Genomic DNA, 21642 nt, shown 5'->3' with positions numbered 1-21642 from the left:
GTTACCTAGTGGCTACACAAGCCAGCAAGTACCAACGACCGGATTTGGTGTGTGGTAGTAACAGGTAAATTAACTTTTTTCTAAAATTATTTGAATATATATGAGTGGTTGTGTATAAATACACAAACCATACACATATGCTTTCAATTGTGTAATTTAAGTGATCTAGTAGCTCTGTTTTGGAAGTTCAGTTAAAGCTAGAAATGTGTTTTGGAGTTTGTACGTGCTTTGTCTCTAGGGGCCACCACATATATGTTTATATATAAATATATAACTAAAACCACTTTTTTTACATTAGTAATTCCTTTTGTGCATAATTGTATATTACTGTTAATAATAAATAAATTAAAGCAACAAAACAACCTGAAGAGCCGGTTCGGAGCCGAAAGAGCCGGCTCTTTTTAGTGAGCCGAGCCGAAAGAGCCGGTTCTCTAAAAAGAGCCGGAAATCCCATCACTACTGCGAACACGCCCCCCTACACTTTTTAGGTATCCCAGCTGCTCCAGTTTATCTGCTGATGGGTGTACCGTGACTGACTGTGTACGTGACAAATAAAATTTGAATTTGAATTTTACTACTCGTTAAATTAAATGGTAAATGGCCTGTATTTGTATAGCGCTGTACTTAGTCCCTAAGTACAGCGCTGTTTAAATGAAAACAACTTTAATGTTTTCATTTAAACATATTTTTAAGTTAATTAAAAATTAAATCTTTTTATGCCAGCTTTTTGCTTTGCTTGACAGTGTATAGAACAAACCCGATGACACAAACTCCCAGAAAATGTAAACATCAAACACATCCAGACTTTGAGGGCTGTGCAAAAAACAGAGATGACCAACCCACCAAAAAACAGCTGTAAATATTTGTGGCTATTACAGTAAACACTGCGGTGTTTTCCTGTATACTTTATTTTATAATTTGATTTATAGTGAGCAACATGAATGTTAACAGACTGAGAATTTTACAACACCGGTTGTAACAGTCATTGCTTTCTGTCTTTAAGAGTCTCATTTTTTTCCTTCCCTGTTTGTACGAGGATTTCTCCAAAACATGTGATGGTCACAACTATTGACAGTCTGGTTTAATAAGTATTTTTGCTTTGAATTTTGCTAGGCTTTTCTGTGTCATTGGCTGTATCCCAATTCAGGGACTGCAGCCTTAAAAGCCGCATTTTAAGGCCGATTACGTCACAGCAACGGGACGAAGACTGTCCCAATTCGAAGGCTGCTCGAAATGCGGCCCTCAAATGCGTCCTTCATTTCCCTGAATTTCAAGGACGTGGCGGTGTAGACTTCGTGGCCCAACATATCCCAGAATGCATAGCGCGGCGCTGGGTGTGGATAATTTTGCCGAAAAAAAAAAAACGGCGGATGAGGGGCGCCCGAAGAGTAAACTTTAAGTAAGTACTGAATATTATATCACTTATTTATGTGCAAATGTTTAATAACGAAGAACATTAAAACATTACTGTTGGCCACATGTCGGCAAAGTTATGTGACATTAGTGGCGTTTGTACTAACTTGGTTTTAAAGCCTTTACTTTAAAATACACGCCGTTCAATAGCTGACCTTAATCTTACAGAGAATAATCAAAGCTCATGTAGAAACAAACAAACAAATGAACAAAAGGTTTTCTCCTTCATTTCTGTCAAACAATGCTGTATGAAACGTTTCCAGCTGTTAGTATCATGGTTGCTAGGCAACCTGGGCAGCGCAACGGAGGCTAGACCGTCCCATTTCACAAGCCTCGCACTTCCGGCCTTAGTGGTTTATAAGTACGCGGCCCCTGAGGATCGTTGAGGCTGCGTACTTTAAGGCTGCAGATCCTGAATTGGGATACAGCCATTGTTTCACAGAACAGCATCATCAAGATGTAGTGATAGCCAAACTGGCCAGCAGGTGTCACTGTTGAGATGGGTTTAGATCATTAGATACCCACTGAGCTCAGACTAAATGTGACTGCAGCCATTGTTCTCCAGAACACAAGACTTGAGACTTTATTTTTTATTTGTTCCCTAACAAGGGATTGATTTTTTTTAAATGATATTGGAAAACACACAACACTTCCACAAGTATCTGGTATTTCTACTGGCATAAACATAACTTTAGATTTAAAAGGTTGCACATTTTTAGCTACAAAAAAAGAAGAAGTTAAAATGGAGTGAAAATGACATGTAGGATAAAATAAAAGGCACAGCTGAATTAGTAAATACATGTCAGACAGTGGTCAATGAATTATTCTGTTGTATGTTTTTCACAGATCCATTTTATAGAGGCTGAACATGAAAGATCATTCCACGATGCATCAGTTTCTACTTGAACGCAGTCCTCTTCACCCCACTTTGGGTTTCCACCACCGTTATCCGGTTGTTTTGCCATCCAGTTCCTGACAAGTTAGTGAACAAGAGAATTATTGTATTTGACAAAAGACTTATATAAAGGAGACCCCCCCCGAAAAAAACAAATCAAAAAACAAGACAAAACACAAAAAAACTAAACAAACAAACAACCCAAAAAGCAAAGAAACATCAGCTTAATTTTCTATTTTTTTTAATGCAGTGTTTATAGCAATATAACTGTGGTAATTTGCTGAGCAATTCTTCTGACCGTATAGGGCCTATACGGTCAGAAGAATATGATATAGATATGATATATGATATAGCATAGCCTATACTATAGGCTATGCTAAATATAACTCAGCAGTTTCTAGTTTGACTAAACCCACTGACAGCTCAGCCCACCAATGAGCTTATTTCTGCTGAAAATTCAGTAAAAGTAATAAATTCAATTAAAGTGTACGTTCCAAAAGTACATGTTATGAACCTTTCCAAACCAGTTTTCCTTGCTGAACATATTATCAGGTGGGTAGGAGAATTGATAAGGACTTTGAAAAACAGAAGAGCAGTGTGCTGAGAACCTGAATAACATTCTCTACTCTCTTTAACAAAGTCACTGGATGTCTGCCATGTTAAAATAACCAGGAAATGACTACAAATTGGGCATATGACTTCAGCACCATGATTTCTTAAACTACTGTTTTACAGAGGTCAACCTTTGAAACATGTGAAAAATAAAACTTAATTACAAAGGGTGATATTAAAGGAGAAGGAATATTTAGGGCCAGATTTATTAAAATATGTGGCACTCAATTTACTGCCAATTGCTCTAAATCTAATGCTCTCATATTAGAGACTGTCACAGTAAATGTTTTGTCTTCTTCTACATTTGTACAGCTATTACAAAATTTTGGACTTATAGCCCCCTTTCCCTGTTAATGCCCTACCTGCCCCCCTGGCAAAACTTTGCTAGACCCGCCCCTGCACAGTTACCAGATGTCAGCTACCTAAAAAAGGATCCTGGTGTTATTTGTCTCTCAGAAACAGTTCATAACTTCCCTTCAACTCATTCATGTCACCTAAAAGGTAAACCTGTTTCTCCATCACCTGTTCAGCTCTGATGATTCAGTAAGGACATCTCCTGGTTTCATCTTCATGTTTCCCTCTCATCATATATCCAAACCGACATCATGACCAGCAGCTTTACAGCTGTGGCTCCAGCAAACATCAGCTGATACTAGAAATTAATATTAAATAAATTCTAACAACAGCTGATCAAGCTTAAACGTGCTGCTGTTGTTTAGCGTGACAGCCGCTGGTTTCCTCTTTCGGCCGCAAAGTGGGCGATAAACAAACAAGAGAGAAAAGCCGATCAGCTGATCATTGATCAGTTTCATGATTGAAGTAGAAACAGGAGATGGAGGGTGAGAGGATGAGAGAAGAATAGGCAGCTGTGCAGCAAAGACACAGAATAATTCCAGCTTTGTCTTTTTCATTGTAGCTGAAGTAGGCTACGGGACAAACTGCATTTCTTTTCACCTCAATATGAAACACGTAATATTTTCTCTGAATACGAGATAATTTAGTTTTTTAGAGGACGTTGGCAACATCATAGCACCCACCCAGCTGTATAGAAACTCCGTCATGCTAGCTAGTACGCAGTACGAAAATGTCAGCACAACGAAAATAAACTTCATCTAAACTTGGTTTCTATCTGACCCAGATACACTGCAGGTCATAAATTCTTACCTGAAGTTCAGTTCACCTGACACTCGGACAGGCGGCCACCTCGGATCTCTCCTCCTCCTGCCTCCCCTTCCCTCATCCACCTGCTGGCCTCCACCACTTGCTAATGTTACTGAATCTGTGGAAGCTCAGCGATAGCCACCACACGAAGTAACGAGTAATGAGCCTATCTAAATCCCAGTAACGATTAACGCGTTCCTGATTTTGGCATAATAACTAGTTACCGTGCTCGTTACCACACTAATAACGTAGTTACTGTAACGCGTTACTTAATAACACGTTAGTCCCAACACTGTAAACGAGGTAATAAAAAGGAGTATTTCCTAGGAATTTGTAGTATTCAAACAGCATTTACTATAGTTGATATGCAGATTCTCCTGGGTGACATCACTCAGTTACGAACCTTCCTGAGCAAATGAGACCACTGGAGCAAAGTGAAGACTTACTTTAGATTCAGTGGAGTTCCATCGACCCATTTCCAATTTCCTTCCTCTTCCTTGTCATTCAAACCAATCCAAGCATATTCCTTAATGTAACTAGATATAAATGCCTGTAAAATATTTATTGTTTAAAAGAGTGAGGAAAGTAATTGATATAAAACATTTTCAGGAGTGTAATTTTGAATAACTATTTACAAACACAATGACACATGCATACTGGTTATGCTGTACCTTGTCTTCAAGGCTTTCTATCACCACCAGATCTGCTCCTTTGCTTCTGCAGTCGTCTCTACCTTCATCCCAGGAACCAAGCTTTTCAGATAATACATAACAGCTATGACTGAACATGATCCATCCTTCAGGACACACTTTCTCTGCAAAAAACATTGAACAAGAGGCATTATGGATGCACGGGCCTGGCACATGACAGCTATTTTGTGAATTCTTGATGTCACTCTGTAAACAGGCCAAATAAAATGTACACACAGATATTATGTCACTGATGTTACAATGTTTTAAATCAAATCAAATCAAAATTTATTTATATGGCACATATTAAAACAACATTGTTGACCATAGTGCTTCACAGTCAGTAAAAGCATGAGACAATTAAAACAAACAATAAAACAGCACAACAAACCATAGGTAACAACACAACAAGCTAGAACAGCCAACTAGTTAGAATCAAAGGCCAAAGTAAAAAGATAAGTTTTAGATAAGACGTGATTTAAAAGACTGGATAGACTCGGTAGTACGAATATGAACAGGGAGGTTATTCCAGAGTCTAGGTGCCACGGTTGCAAAGACCCGGTCACCTCTCGACTTCAGTCGAGACCTAGGTTGTGCTAGGAGCATGTGATTGGACGATCTAAGTGCTCTGTTGGGATTGTATAAGTGGAGTAGTTCAGAGAGATAGGTGGGCGCTAAATTATTCAGAATTTTAAAAGTGAACAAAAGAATTTCCTCAGTGATATTTTTTTTTTTAAATTAATTAATATGTGCTTCACTGAAAGTTGATGTAATCATTAGTTCTTAGTTGAGTTGGTATTTGCTTAAACATTTTTCAGCAGTAGTTGAGTCCTGCACTTCAGCCCTAAAACGAATAAGCAGTTACAAAAAAATGCAAACATGGCCTGACATCCCAGTTAGCAGTTAGGTAGAGAGCTATGAAATGCAAATGACAACTATCTTGTTCTTGTTAGGATTTTATTATAGTAGTCAAAAGTTACAACTTTTACTTAAAGCTACAGTTCAGCTGACTTTCGTTTTCCCCCTTAAAACGAAAGGTAGGGTGTAATCAATTTGATTTGTTTGCTCGTCTGTCAATATCAGGGTTGTCAAACTTAAATGAGCTGTGGGCCACTGCTGACAGAGTCATCGCATTGGCCAATTTAGTGTTCAAGTAGTACAAGACAAACAAGAAAACACACAAATATTTCCAAAAATTTGGTGTTTTGTTTGTTTTTTTCATTTCAAAAATTGTATAACAAGACAACTACAAACGTGAACGCAATTATTTTTCATCTCACTCTTAACTAATGTAGAATAAGGAGGGGATGTTTTTCTCATTATCATTTAATATTTTAATATGCCATTATTAGTTCATTAGAAGTATATAACCAGCTTTGCATTAAGCATAAATTGAAGTTTTTGATCTTATATTATTCTTTGCATTACAGTGATGGTGATAACTTTAATTTGATCTTTCTTACAGGTATCAGAATAATAACATGATTTTCCATTGCAGATGTAACCATGATCATTCCACACACATTGCAGTTTGTTGCTCATTTTAGAGTTGTGCTCAAGGTAATTAAAGGTTAAAAGCTACAGCCAGTGCGAGTCTGGCTGATCTATGGAGGGCAAAGGCTTTGAGCTTGGAAGGCCGCACGCGCTTACACAGCACTTATAAGATGTCATTCTTGGTGATTTTGTGCTTAGTCATGTTTTAATATGTTTTAAGTAGAAGTAGCTGATCCAGCAATATTCATTTAATATTATATACTTGATTTAGAGCAATACACACTAATGGTCTTAATAAATGAAAGAGTCCTTGTAGCTGCCATGTTGTGTCTCAGCAGGGTACAGACGGTTCCAGGAGAAGGGGGGCAGTTAGCGTCTGCCCTCGGGAAGGAGACAATGTTATTCTTTGTGTTAAATAAAATTGTCAACATTGATTGTATTACACCTGTCACTACGCATGAGGGGGCGTTCTAATACCCTGATTTCATAAAACTATGGAAATGTGTTTTTTGAGATGAGATCTGAGGCTGTCTGCATACAGTGTCCATCTCCCACGTGTGTGATCATTAAATCATCGTTTGACTCAACCCGACCGGACCAGTGTTGTTATTGTGGGTTTTTCCTCTGGTGTCCATCTCCAATATTTTTGAACCATAACATTTTGGGGGCTCGTCCTGTGGTATTGGGGTGGACGTGCGAGGTGTGGACGGTCTGAGGTTGTCGAGCGGACAGGCACGGACCAGGGATCTGATGTGAGTGAGCTCCGCGGGTGCTTCTAAAGGTAAGGCACTGCCTGTTGAGTTGATTCCCAAATTGTGCCAAATTGGGCTGCATTAAATTAAAAGCCTGCTCACTGACGTTGCTGGTGGGTGTCTGTTTTGATTTTGATGAGAATCACCGTGTGTTATGCAGTTAAAGTTGTTTAAGAGTATTTAATGAAGTTGAAGAAATATGAAACTGTTCCAGAAGTAACAGAGAATGTTGGGTTTGAGTCCCTGGATATTGAGCTGAAGGCTCAGGTAGTTTGGTAGGGAAATTAGGACAGAAACTGTTCCAGAAGTAACAGATACTGTTTAATAGTTTTACAAATTAGGACAGAAACTGTTCCAGAAGTAACAGAGACTGTTTAATTGGTCGTAAAAAAGTTATCTTTCTTCGGTAGGACCCGTTATGGTAAAATTTTACAAAATCGGTTAGGTTAAAATTATTATAGGACGGCACCAGAAGTTGCTAAGAAGCACATAGCCCGGGGGTTACGCCCCCTCCTGGCCGTGGACGCGCGGTCTTGACCTGTCGGCGAACAGGGGTAGTTCAGTTTTGGTTTAACTGTGGGGTACAGGGCATCCCGAAATAAGCTAGGAGTGACCGAGACTCCTCATCGTTTGAAACGGTGTCATGTGCTTGTTTGGACAAAGTTAAATTGAGTTAGGGATTTAGAAGTTAGGTCAGAAACTGTTCCCAGAAGTAACAGATACTGTTTGATTGATTACAAAAAAGTGAAGCTTTCTTCGGTTGGACCCGTTAATTTAAATTTGTCGAAATTTGTTAGGTGCTGAATTTGTCATGTCTGTCAGTGGTTGTAAATATAAGACGTCTTTGTGATATAAAATAGAGTTTTGTCTGAGCTTTGTGTGACCCTGCGTGTGATGAGAGCGCAGCTGCAGCGCTGAGAGCTATTTTTAGACGGTGTGTGAACATGCAAATGAGTGTGTGGCTGGGAGGAGAACAGAGCTTTTCACTTCCTGCCCAGAGTGTGTGTGAGCCTTAGAAGCAGAAGGCCTTTTATTGCTGAAAGCCTGTAAAGAAGCTGCTGGTTTTGATGTTATAACAATGTAAATAGTTTCTGATTTAAAGAGAGTGGTTTAAATAATTTTCAGACACACCTTGCAAATGTGCTTATAATGAGTTGGCACTCGGCCTTTGAAGGTCAGAAGCTTCGTTCGGCGTGACTGTCCGGATTGATAAAGTGTAATAAATGCTTTGAGTGCAGAGGGTTAAATGCAAACAAGCTTACAAACACATAGGCTATGATCAGAATAGGTCCCTAGAAGGCTTTTGAGTGTTTTAAACCAAGTGGGAACCACTAGGACGTTATTTGTTAATCACAGTTGATTTATGTAATGTAAAAATCATTTAAGACTGAGTAACTTCAGTTTTTGAGGAGTATAAGAGAGTGTTCCTAGATCAGAGTAAGCTGCTGTAAGTCAATTGAAAACAATTTAATTAAATCTTAAATATTTTATACTGATAACACAACTGATTTTAAGTCATATCTTTAAATAAGTAAAGTTCATGAAGTTTTCTGAGCTGCCATGACACAGAGAAAGTGGAGTGTTTCACCCTGAAAGGATGAAATGATGCTCTGCCTTTGTTGTCAAGTTCAAACATAGGCCTTAAATAAATATGAGCCACTGATAAGCGTGACATAATTAATAATCTCAAACAATAAAGCACATTGGGTGAGTGACCCAGATAACAATAATTTATGAGCACGCAATAAAGTGGACCTGTTAGAACCCCTTTGACATTTGTCCCTTCAACAATAAATGATTATATTGTGTCCCATGCACTAAACAGTCCCATTTAATACTGTTAAATTGTTGTTTAAATAGAATAAGCAAACATGCCTGTGCTTTATTTTGCAACCTGTAACATACAAATAGCAGAGGAAGACGGTCAATTGGAGGTGACCTGTAAATGTCACATAGTGACTGAGGAAGGTGTTTCACCTTATGAGATGACAGTGTGGTCCGTGATTGAGCTGCTTGAGCTAAATGCCTATATACAACGTTGCCTATTTTTATTTCAAGGCTTAAAGGAGATGACTGAGCATGAAAATGATCCAAATTGGGAGCCCACAGAGGCCGCCCACTTTGCTCAGGCTATGATAGAGTCGGTACTAGACGGTTTTGATTTTGATATGCTTGCTTGGGAAATAATATAATTATCTGTGGAGATGTCTCCAAGCGATTAGTAGATTTAAAGGAGACAAATGTGTGCTTGAGAGTGCGTGGTTGAAATTGTGTGTGTGGGTGTGCGTTTGAAAGGCTTTGAAACATAGATTTGATTTGAATAAAGCTAATCACAGTACTATGGTTTGGCATTGAAGTAGAGCGAGCTATACAGCTAATTATTGAAGAGTTTGGAATTAATTGGTCCATTGCTCCCTCGCTCGGTAAACAACACAGTGAATTTGTTAGTTTGTGAGCAAACATGATATTGCTTTGGAGCAATTTTCTGTGAAAAATTTAAGGCTGTGTGAATGCATTTGAGCTGTGTTATTGTTTTGTGCCCCAAAGTTAATATGCAGTGTGTATGAGTTTATAACATTTATGTTCCAGTTTGAAAAGTAGTTATTAAAAGTGAATAATGAAAGAGGCTTGGTTAAGTCTTGACACACTGCGTTGGCTGTGTGTCTTACTAAGCAGATTACAAGGAGACAGTGACCCTGGGAGGAGCGAAAGTATTTCTGAAAGCTAACAGGCAGACATTGCGGAGTGATCCAGAAGGAGGAGCCGTAAAACGTCACAAAAAGGGAGGTAAGCTTGTGTTTTAGGATAATGGCTGACGGCCCGAACACGACACCTACTGGGCACAGAGGCTATAAGCCTCTAAAGGAGCAGCAGCAACAGTTAAAAAAAGCTATTCGCTTAGCTTCCCCTGGATCAACAAAGTTAGCTGAGAAGGAAGGCAAAGCAATGGAAGCTGAGTTAAACAAGCTTATTGCTTCCCAACAGAGAGGGCTGGATGACAAAATAGCCCTAAGTCTTGTGCTCAAAATAGAAGGAGAGAGATGTGAGCAGCAATTGGAACAACTGCAAGCCGAGGCAGAGAAACGTTCAATTAACTGGAAGATTAAACAACAAATCAAGAAACTACAGCAAACTCATGCAAAGTGTTGCAAGTGGATGTTCTTGTGGAATGGAGCATCTTCCTGGATGGAGGAGGATGACACACCTGAAACAGAAGATATGGAAAGCATAATGGAGGCTTTGAAACAACTGAAAGACCAGAATAAGAAGCTGGAAGACCAAATGAAGAACTGGATTCCAAAATCAGGAGATGCTAACAAGTATCACACAGCAGAGATTCTTCCTTGGGCCACGTTAACATCTAATGCCGTAGGACGACAATATGTCATGCCTGTAATGACCCTCAGAGGAGGACAAGTTCAAGGCCCCGATGGACAGACGGCAGTGGTGGTGGGAGGAGTAGCTGATGTTGAATACACCAGAGCACCACGGGTGTTTCAGAATGAAGGGCCTATGACAGTTAAATGTCAGTCCCTGAATGGGGAAGGGAAAGAGATAACATCAGCCGCAGAGGAAGGCTTGCCTTTGCCTTCTTGTTCACATGAGGGAGGAGACAGGCCAAAAGCCGAAGCATCAAGAGAGAGCCTGCCAGACCAGACTGGAGAAGCGAATTGGACCCCAACAAACGAGGAAATGATTTCACCGGTGGAAAGGATGGCACAACCGGCTTTCATCGGACTGCCAACACCAGCAAGAGAAGAGCAGGCCCAAACCAGGTCAAAACACTCCAAAGCAATGGCCAAGTCAGACACATGGGCAGGAGAAGTATTCGGACGAATGCTTGAAGCCCCGCAAGGGCTATTGGAAGTATTAAATACACTGAAGACCGTAAAGGACAAAATGACCAAAAGCATGGCAGAAGAGGAGAGCGACAAAGATTCATCTACCACAGAGGAGGAAGAAGATGATGAAGATAACGACAGAGGAGGAGTCGCGTCAGAACCAAGTATAGCCAGGAATCTTAGGTCAAGACAGGTGAAAAAAGAGCAGGGACAGAGAAGGCCTATTTTTAAGAGTTCAAAAGGAAAGGGAAAATTGGGACAGTGTAAAACTGTGACCAAAGCAGAAAAAGCTGCGGGTACTCATTATAATTTGCCTTTAGTGGCTGGTGCAAAAAATGAACCAGTGTACCGCGCATACAAAGTAAGAGATTTGGAGGCATTGGTTAAACAGCTTCCACCTATAACTGGAGGCGGAGCAAGGTGGTTGCGTGAATTAGGCAGACTAACAGAAGGAGAGGAGCTTGCGATTGGCGATTTTCGCGCCATTTCTGCGCGGTGTATGCTCGGTGGTGGGCTAGCAGATGTAGAGGCTATAGCTCGCACAACTCGCCATGCAAATGATTTGCCTTACCATGAAGTGCAATGTGCTTTGTCTGACGCAGTCCGTGAAAAGTACCCAACCCCTAATACAGGAGCCATACCTAAAATAATTTGGGACCCCCAAAACACACCTAGAGAGTTTTTAGAAAAAGCCAGAGATCAGTGGTTGTTAGAAACAGGTACCCATCCGGGTAGAGAAGGTGAGCATCGGGCGTGGTTTCGCTCAGCGGTGCTGGCAGGGCTGCCAAACCAGGTCACAGAAGATCTACAGAAAAATCCAGATTTTGCCGTAGCAGATTCGGTGCAGTGGGAAAGACACGTCTCACATCGTTTGCAGCTGGAGCAGGACAGGGCGAACAAGCAGAAAAAAGAGTTGGAGGAGGCACAAGCGTCTCTACTCAAACTACAGTTGGTGGAGGCCAGAAACAAAGTCAGCGAAAAGAAAAAAGAGGAAAAAGAAAAAACAGAAAAAATTATGATAGTTGCGACCCAGCCTGGTCCTGGGCCTGAATGGCCAGATAGTGGCCCGGGTCCCTGCACTAATGACGGATGGCCCGCCAATGCACCAAGGCAGAACCAACCCACAGGGAATTGGGGAACCGGTGGATCGTACAGAGGGCGTGGTGGCTCAGCGGGGGGAGTACAAAGAGCTCGTGACACGGGGAATCTCAGCAGTGTGCCTTGGAATGTCTGTTGGAGGTGTGGAGCAGAGGGTCATTGGAGCAGAAATTGCCCAGAACGTCGTCAGAACAATCAAAGAAGAGGCTACCAATCCCAGGCACGTGGAGCTCCGAGAGCAAGAGATGGCTCTAGGGGAGCATATCAGGCCCCAAACCCGAGCGCAGCACCAGCCACGTAGTATCCAGTGGCTGACTGGAGGGAGGACCAGTACTGAAGGGACCCGGAGGGACCAAACAGTATGGTGATGGCAGATCCCATGCTGTTAATGACTATAGAAGGGACAGAATTGCCCTTCTTAGTAGACACTGGAGCAACATATTCAACCTTGAGAGCAGCACCAGACAGTGCAACGTTGTCCTGCCACACAGTGAACGTGGTGGGTTTTTCCGGGATCCCGACAACTCTGCCAGTGACTGACCCAGCTTTGACAAAGCTGGGCAAGCAGACTTTGAAACACAACTATGTGGTGTCATCGCAAGCGCCAGTAAATCTTATGGGCAGGGACCTGCTCGTGAAGTTGGGCGCCACAATCACATGTTCAGCAGATGGATTATCTGTGACTCTGCCAGGGGGCCAGCATTTTCCGTGCCTGGGAACAAGTTCAAAGACTCAATATCTGCTTCAAGACTGTGAAAGAGCAAAAGTCAATATCTACTGGGGGAGACTAGTGAAAGAGGATGTTCTGAGGCAATTTCAGCTGTGGAGACCCTGGATAATGAGCTTGGCAGTTTACTCCCCTCCGCGCGACCCTTACCACGTTACCCTGTTTTATGATAAAGAGAATGACGACACCTATCGTGAATTATTTCAATCTGATCTTGAAGGTCAGACGTGGAATGTGCAAACACATGACATCTACATCGGACCAGAAGGTGTAGCCGCGGCTGTGAAATTAACTGATGAACAACTGCCTTGGTACAATGTGGAAGAAATTTCAACCCCTCACATTACATTGGCGGTCCACCAAGGTCATGGTGCAGGTGATCTAGGTCCAATGGTCAGGCGAGCACTGGACGACACAGGGTGGCAAAGAACCCAAATTCCTAACTTATCTTATGCTCCAAATTGTAAAACCTATCGCATAACTTGTGCCTGTGAGGATACAGTGATTTTGGAACATAAAGAAATTTTAAAAACACATGGTGAGGAGTGTGTAGATCATCCTCACGCAGTTGCTGGACTGTCGAATCTGCCTGACAGTCTATGGTCAAAAGGGCCCACGGATGTTGGCCTAGCTAAGTGTCCTCCTGTCTTGTTCCAGCTCAAGTCACACACACCGATCAATAGACCACAGTATAAACACAAACCTGAAGCAGAGGCAGGAATTACAGAAACAATAGAAGGCCTGCTAAGGGCCGGGGTGTTAGAACCCTCTCACTCACTGTGGAACACACCAATTCTACCAGTGGAGAAACATGGAACAGGAAAATACCGTATGGCACATGATTTGAGAGCCATTAATGAAATATTGCTCTCTACTACTGCACCGGTACCAAATCCGTACACAGCTTTATCAGCTATCACATGTGACCAAAAGTGGTTCACGTGCATTGACCTGGCAAATGCATTCTTTTGTCTTCCTCTGCATGAGTCACTCAGGGACATTTTTTCATTCACATACAGAGGCCAACAACTCAGATACACACGTTTGCCACAAGGCTTTGCACTTTCTCCAGGCATTTTCAATCAGGTGCTTAAAGAAGCCCTGTCGTCATGTAATTTGCCTAATGATTGTACATTAATACAATATGTTGATGATCTTCTCATTGCAGCCCCGTCAGCAGCGGATTGTACAGCGGCATCGTTCGTTGTGTTGAATAGGTTGGCGGAATGTGGCTTTAAAGTAAGTAAAGACAAGCTGCAGTTGGTTCGCCCTGAAGTGACCTTTTTGGGCCGGGTAATCGCACACAAATCAGTGGGTTTGATGAACACACACAGAGACCAAATTTTGACACACCCAAAACCGCGAACTGTGAGAGAAATGCTTTCTTTTCTTGGTTTAACAGGTTACAGCAGGCAGTTCATTCCGGATTATGCAGGAAAAACTGCCCCTTTAAGGGGCCTAATGAAGCAAGTTGGTGTTCGAAACTTTAAGGCTGAGTTACCTTGGACGCCTGAAGCTGAAGCCGCATTTATTAGGGTAAAACAGGATTTGTCAAGGGCCTCAGATTTAGCCACACCCAATTATGACGAGCCATTCTATTTAGATGTTTCTGAGACAAACTTAATTATAAATGGAGTGTTGTTTCAGAAAAAAGGGGGGGGTAGAGAAGTGCTCATGTATGTTAGTGTAAAACTACATCCAACAGAAGCAAAGCATCCTACATGTACACAACATGCAGCAGGGGTTGCTAGAATTATCCAAAAAACAGCACATGTAGTGAGAGAACACCCACTAAAAATACTCACTACACATAGCATAGTGGCATACGTAAATTCACAAGCATTTTGTATGTCACCACGGGCACAACAGAGACTGAGCAAAGTCTTAGAGGCCCCAAATTTGACATTCACACATGAAGGAATTAACATGGCAGATTTAATGGGTGTAGGGGAACCACATGACTGCGCCAAAAGAGCACAGATCGAGGAAAAGATTAGAGAGGACCTGAAGGCCGAACCCATACCGGGAGCTGAGGATTGGTTCACCGATGGATGTTGCCACCGAGACGAAGGAGGACTGAAAGCAGGGTATGCGGTGGTCTGCAGAGTAGAAGGAGATTATCAGGTCAGAGAGTCAGGAAGGATTGAGGGAAAGCAGTCGGCCCAGAGAGCTGAAGTGATAGCCTTAGCTCGAGCTTTGAGACTAGCCAAGAACAGGAGAGTGAACATCTACACCGATTCGGCATATGCGTTTGGAGCAGCGCATGTGGAGCTTCCTCAGTGGAAAAGAGCAGGATTCAGAACAGCAACCAATGCACCTATCTCCCACAAACATGAAATGGAGGAACTGGAAAAGGCCTTGGCTGACCCAGAGGAGGTGAGCATTATAAAATGCAAAGCTCACTCCCAAGGAACCAGTATGGTGGAAAAAGGAAACCAGAGAGCAGACGAAGCCGCAAAGGAGGCCGCAGGCTACAAAGGACAGAGACAAATGATACAGGTAACATCAGAAGAAGAGATACCTGTTGACCTGATTGAGGAAGTTAAACGGGCCCAGGAGGAGGCATCCCCAGAGGAAAAGGGGGTGTGGAAAAACAAAGGAGCCTGGCAGGATGGACATTTGTGGAGGGGGCCAGACGGGCGCCCCGTGCTGACAGCCAAAATGGCAGAACAGAAGGTGGATGAAGCCCACGGACTTGCCCACGTGGGGAGAGCCCAGATGGAAAGAAATTTGTGTCATTGGTGGCATCCTGAGCTGCGAGGAATGATAAGGGAGAAGGCCAGGATGTGCTTAATCTGTGGGGCACACAATCCTAAGCCAGCAGTAAAACCGGAAGTGGGTAAGTTTCGGCCCCCTGAGAGGCCGGGAGAGGAGATTGTTATTGATTTCACTGATATGATTGATTCCGGGCCGGGCGGTGTAAGATATTTGTTAGTGTGTGTTGACGTTTTGACCGGCTGGCCAGAGGCCTGGGCTACAAAAAAGGAGGATGCTAAGACTGTCATTAAGTGTTTAATCAATCATTACATTCCCCGTCATGGGTTCCCGAAAAGAATTAGATCAGATAATGGAACCCATTTTAAAAATCAAGATTTGGAAAAAGTAGAAAAAATGTTGGGCGTCCAGCATAAATTTGGAACGGTCTATCATCCTCAGTCTCAGGGGAAAGTAGAAAGAATGAACCTAAATTTGAAAAACAAATTGGCAAAAATCTGCGCGCAAACAGGGCTAAATTGGGTCGCAGCCCTGCCGGTTGCGTTGATGACCATAAGATGTTCTGTTAATCAATCCACAGGTTTTACACCATACGAGCTGCAAACCGGGAGACAGTTTCCAGCACCTTGGACGGTGGGCTCGGGTGAACGGGACAAAAAGGGGAACCGGTCCCACGCAGACTACTGGAACGAGCTAAAGGCGCTAGTGTCCAGTTTCACGAAACAGGCGGCTTGTAAGGGGCCCACAGGAGAAGGAGAGGTCCCGGACGCGAAAACAGTGTGGCTGAGAGTCATCAAACGAAAGTGGAAGGAGCCCCGCTGGACTGGTCCATATGAGGTATCGGCTCGGACGGCGACAGCGGTCCAACTGAAGGGGAAAGGCGACACCTGGTATCACTGGACGCAGTGCGCAGCTGCGCACGAGGGCTTGGCGAGGAAGGATCAATCTCAACTCGACGCAGGTGAAATTGAGCGGCACAATAATCCCTCACACCTGTGCAACGGACCGACCGGTAGTCTACCCGGAAGGTCAAAGAAAGAGGAGCAGGTGGGTCCGACCTCGTTAATGGGAGTGCAGAATAGAATGGCCCTTGACATGTTGTTAGCGGAAAAGGGGGGCGTATGTGCTATGTTTGCTGACCAGTGTTGCACCTTTATTCCAAACAATACTGCTCCAGATGGGTCGGTAACCAAGGCTCTGGAGGGCCTAAAGAGCCTTTCTGAAACTATGCATGATCACTCCGGTGTTGGTAATCCGTTAGAAGGCTGGCTGACCTCAGTGTTCGGACGGTGGAAGGGGGTCATCGCTGCGGTCATGTTTTCTTTGTCTATTGTGGTGGGTATTATGGTTATTTGTTGTTGTCTCATCCCTTGTGCCAGACGAATGTTCAAAAGTATGTCTGTGAAGGCAGTGGACCCTGGAGTCATTACTCCAATATCCATGATGCCAATGATGCATGTGGAGCTGAATGTGTAGGCCAAGGAGGGACACAACTGTTTGTGACCTCTGGATTCTCCAGAGGTCAACAGAGGGAATTGTAGAATAAGGAGGGGATGTTTTTCTCATTATCATTTAATATTTTAATATGCCATTATTAGTTCATTAGAAGTATATAACCAGCTTTGCATTAAGCATAAATTGAAGTTTTTGATCTTATATTATTCTTTGCATTACAGTGATGGTGATAACTTTAATTTGATCTTTCTTACAGGTATCAGAATAATAACATGATTTTCCATTGCAGATGTAACCATGATCATTCCACACACATTGCAGTTTGTTGCTCATTTTAGAGTTGTGCTCAAGGTAATTAAAGGTTAAAAGCTACAGCCAGTGCGAGTCTGGCTGATCTATGGAGGGCAAAGGCTTTGAGCTTGGAAGGCCGCACGCGCTTACACAGCACTTATAAGATGTCATTCTTGGTGATTTTGTGCTTAGTCATGTTTTAATATGTTTTAAGTAGAAGTAGCTGATCCAGCAATATTCATTTAATATTATATACTTGATTTAGAGCAATACACACTAATGGTCTTAATAAATGAAAGAGTCCTTGTAGCTGCCATGTTGTGTCTCAGCAGGGTACAGACGGTTCCAGGAGAAGGGGGGCAGTTAGCGTCTGCCCTCGGGAAGGAGACAATGTTATTCTTTGTGTTAAATAAAATTGTCAACATTGATTGTATTACACCTGTCACTACGCATGAGGGGGCGTTCTAATACCCTGATTTCATAAAACTATGGAAATGTGTTTTTTGAGATGAGATCTGAGGCTGTCTGCATACAGTGTCCATCTCCCACGTGTGTGATCATTAAATCATCGTTTGACTCAACCCGACCGGACCAGTGTTGTTATTGTGGGTTTTTCCTCTGGTGTCCATCTCCAATATTTTTGAACCATAACATTTACCAAAGTCTTTCATTGAACTACCAAATAAACAAACTGGTACTCTCTTTCTGGCCAGACACGTGGCAGCACTTCTGCTATACTTTTGTATGTGTCACGGTTCTGGGTCCGTTGGACCCAGTATTTTGAGTTTATTATATTTCGGTTTAATTCTGCTTCATGGATTGTTTTCTTATTCTCGTAGTGATGATGATTATTTCTTGTTTCTGTTTATCCGTGCTTAAGGATTTGTTCTCAGTTATATCTCACGTTTAGTTTAGTTCAGGTTCCATGTGTCATTCTCTGTCTGTCTCTCAGTGTAAAGTCTGCATGCTTGTTTAGTAATTCATGTGTCCTGTTTTATTGTGAAAGTCTTTGTCTTATGTTAGTGTGTGCAGCTTGGTTCCCCCCGTCTCGTTAACCCTGATCTCTCCCAGCTGTGTCTCCCTCCTGTTGCCCATTCGCTGATTACCACCCTGTGTATATTAGCCCTGTGTTTTCCTGTGCTCAGTGTCGCGTCGTACCCTCAGACCCTGCCTGTGTGTTCCTGCTTGGTTTGGGTTCTGTTTTTGTTTCATGTCAGCAATAAAAGCTGTGGTTTTAGTTACATTTCGTCTCGGAGTCCTGCATTTGGATTCACATTTCCACCTGCCCGCACACAGAGCCCTGACAGAATGTATTTAACAAACTAAAAATCCAGACATAAGTATACACATTAGTTTTTGACTGCTAGTGAAAACTGTTTTCTTTACAAATAACTCTCACCGAACTAGCACGACCAATCCCTCAACGTGTTTGTACTCTCTGCTCAATATGCCTTCATATTAAATATTTCTTTTGCTTTTTAAAGAACTTATTTTAACATTGCACTAAACAACAAAACAAATCCTCCCTAACAAAAAAAGTAACTTCAAGGGCCAAATTGCATCATATTTCTTCACGTCAATATGCCCAGGCCGCAAGTTTGAGACCCCTGGTCTATGTGTTTGTTAGCAGTATAGTGTCCTCAGTTTTTGAGATATCATTTTCAAATTTTTTGTCATGGTGGATATCAATAACAGCCAGAGCTGATTTAATTTAGGTGAAAATCGGGTTAAGGTTGCATAAAATATTAAAATATTAAAATCCATAAAAACTTCATTTTACCTTCATCTTACCTACAATTTTTAATGGATCATCTTGAAACTTCACAACAATATTCTAGGCCTTAAGTACCATTGTCGTTTTTAAACCAGTGCACACAATATAGCCAACAATGGCTGTTTTGTACAAGCAAGTGCTAGGAAAAAAAAAAAAGTCAAAGTAATTTAGTGTAGCACTGAATTTGAGATGCCACATCATTATATCATCACCAGACTGTGAATTTATCACTGAATTTTTCAACAAAACCACAAAGAAACAAAATAAGTAAATCTCAACAGCAAATACAAGGACTCACTCTGTTTGGACAAACTCTGAAGGTTCTTCAGCTCTTTGGTGGTTTCAGTGAGGTTGGCTTGCAGCAGATCTCTCTCCTCAGTCATAGAGGAAAGTTTGTTACTCACAGCAGAGAGATTTGCATTCAGAAGGTCTCTCTCTTCAGTTATAGCAGAAAGCTTGTTAGACTCAGCAGAGAGATTTGTAGCTGAGACATGATCTGAAATAAATCAAAATGAATGATTTCACTCATAATTGAACTGCTTTCTCATAAATCTAAATTTAAATATTTCAAAATGTTACCAGAAGACAATGAAAGATGTTCATAAAATAAATGGTTTAAAGCTTAAGTGTTTTCCAAGTGCTATTAAACAGACAAGGAATTTTGAACACAGCTTTTCCAAAACATCCTGCTTACATTATTTTACTTTGCAAACAGAAACAAAATAATTTTGCAAAAAAATAAATTTACCATGGTCAAAATGATTAGCCCCCTGGGACTAATAGTCAATTGTGTATTCTCCTTGCTGAATAACGGCCTGCAGCCATTTGTTGCAGTCTTCAATAAGTCTCTTACACGTCTCCTGACTAATCCCAGCTGATTCTTGTTAGGCAGCTACTTCTGGCATGGACCTTGGTTTTCAGTTCACCACATATTTTAAATGGGATTCAAGTCAGAGCTTTTTGCAGACCAGTCAGCAACGTGCACTTTAGTTGTCTGGCGATTGTTCTTCACTCAGAGCAATGCATGTTTTGGATTGTTGTCATGTTCAAAGATGAAGTCATGACACAGACCCAGTTGTGTTTCTGACTGCTTGAGGTTTTATTTGAAAATCTTTACGTAGGCTATTTTCTTCATGATTCCTTCCACCTGACAGGATCCCCAGTTAGAGATGTGTTTATGCATAATGCTCCCACCACTGTGATTCTCTGTCTGGACATATTGTTTGAGTTGTAAGCTAATAATTTTGTCCTCATCTGTATTCCGTGTCATATCCTGTATGTATCTTTGGGAAAATGAGAGTAAAAAATTGCTTTACTGTGAATGAGGAACTATTGTTTTTGTGTTCTTTAAATGTTTTGGATCAGTGAGACTTCTTAAGTTCAAAGCTTGTGTAATTTGTCAAATTAGTTATAGATCGGGCTGATGCCATTCTACTTTTTTTTTTTTAATGTGGGCTGATTAGTGTTTGAGTGATCATTTATGAAAAACCAAACTCACAGTAAACACCGAGGGTGATGAGTCCAATCAGCAGGAAAACACTCAGCATTCCCAGACAGATAATAATTCCTAAATGGGAACTCCTATCACAGCCGCTTGTTCCTTAAAATAGAAATGAACACAGAAACATTCAAGCTGTACAACAGTAATAGATGTTAAAATACATTTTCTTTTCTGTCACTTCTTTCTTACCTGTGTGACCTGGTGAAGGTTTTGAATTGTTATGCTTGGGGTATTCAACATTGACATAAATTTCCTCCATGGTTCAGATGCAGATTATTACTTAGAGCTCAGCTCTGCAGCACAGGACAGATGAACTGTTTGAACACTGTCAGTTTCCTTTGAGGAAGTCACACATTTCAGATATTAATACTTTCACATAACACTATACAAGCACTGAAATGTGAAAAGACAAAAAGTCAAACATCTCTTTGGTTTAGTATTCATTGCTGTGGTTTATTCTTGCGAAAGATGTAAGGGGGCATTTAGTTTTTCACAGAGGTGCAAAGAGTCCTATTCAAACCCTGTTGTTTGTGTCACTATTGGTCTTACGTACTTTAAAACAAAAATGCATATGTTACGTCCCTCTGCAGCCTCTAATCTGCTCAGTGTGTTCAGCTGGTGCTAATTGGCCACACCTAGTCAGGTGTGGATAAAAGCATACCTGAGGCAAGCTTCCCAGGGAGCTCACTTGTCTTTGCCTTGGTGGCATCAGCCATTTTAGCCAACCTGGTTTTCCATTTTAAGATAAAACCTCTTCTCACCCATACTCTGGTATTCGTCTCCTTTTTTATGTTGCGGCTTTTGAGCCGGGTCGTAACAGCATATAATATAAAGTAGATATCTAGATTATCAATCACTCTTGCTAAAATACTTATAATAAAAATGTTGTCCACCATATATCTGCATGGTATTGTTTTCAAAAAGAAAGGGCAGCAGTCTACACCTTTTATAACTGTGACTCAAACTAACGTTTTAGAATGAAGTGTAAATTTATTTCTTCAAAACACAAATTTGCATTAGACTTGTTCCTTTTCACATTTCATTGCTGGTATATTTTTGTGCGAATATAAAGGCTAAATTGTGACTTCCTCAAACTCTCCAAATAAACTAACACGAGTGATATGATTTGCATGTTCTCTGCTGCAGAGCTGAGCTCTGAGATATAATTTGCATCCTTATGAGCCATGAAGGAAATAGATGTCAATGTTGAATGGGCCAAACCT

General features: G+C 41.6%; 1 protein-coding gene across 1 annotated transcript; it reads right to left on the bottom strand.

The window, feature by feature from the left end:
• Nucleotides 1-1978: 1978 nt before the first annotated feature.
• Nucleotides 1979-21014, bottom strand: LOC106675994 (CD209 antigen-like protein C). Its single transcript, XM_024805331.2, has 6 exons — nt 20609-21014; nt 20417-20518; nt 19217-19414; nt 4753-4895; nt 4528-4631; nt 1979-2385 (listed from the first exon to the last, which is right to left on the bottom strand). Exons 1-6 carry the CDS (start codon nt 20676-20678, stop codon nt 2235-2237), a joined length of 768 nt encoding a protein of 255 aa, XP_024661099.2. The 5' UTR covers nt 20679-21014; the 3' UTR covers nt 1979-2234.
• Nucleotides 21015-21642: the final 628 nt, after the last annotated feature.

This window comes from Maylandia zebra, linkage group LG16 (assembly GCF_041146795.1).
Source record: "Maylandia zebra isolate NMK-2024a linkage group LG16, Mzebra_GT3a, whole genome shotgun sequence".
NCBI classification, from domain to species: Eukaryota; Metazoa; Chordata; class Actinopteri; order Cichliformes; family Cichlidae; genus Maylandia; species Maylandia zebra.
This window is presented reverse-complemented; position numbering and strand designations above follow the sequence as displayed.

What these genes read in the sequence shown, in the direction of transcription:
- LOC106675994 (XM_024805331.2), bottom strand. Translation starts at nt 20,678, where the DNA reads ATGGAGGAAATTTATGTCAATGTTGAATACCCCAAGCATAACAATTCA. An exon ending in CATCACCCTCGGTGTTTACT is followed by an intron (nt 19,415 to 20,416) that starts GTGAGTTTGGTT and finishes GATTTATTTCAG; the next exon opens with ATCATGTCTCAGCTACAAAT. An exon ending in GGAACTCCACTGAATCTAAA is followed by an intron (nt 2,386 to 4,527) that starts GTAAGTCTTCAC and finishes CTAACTTGTCAG; the next exon opens with GAACTGGATGGCAAAACAAC.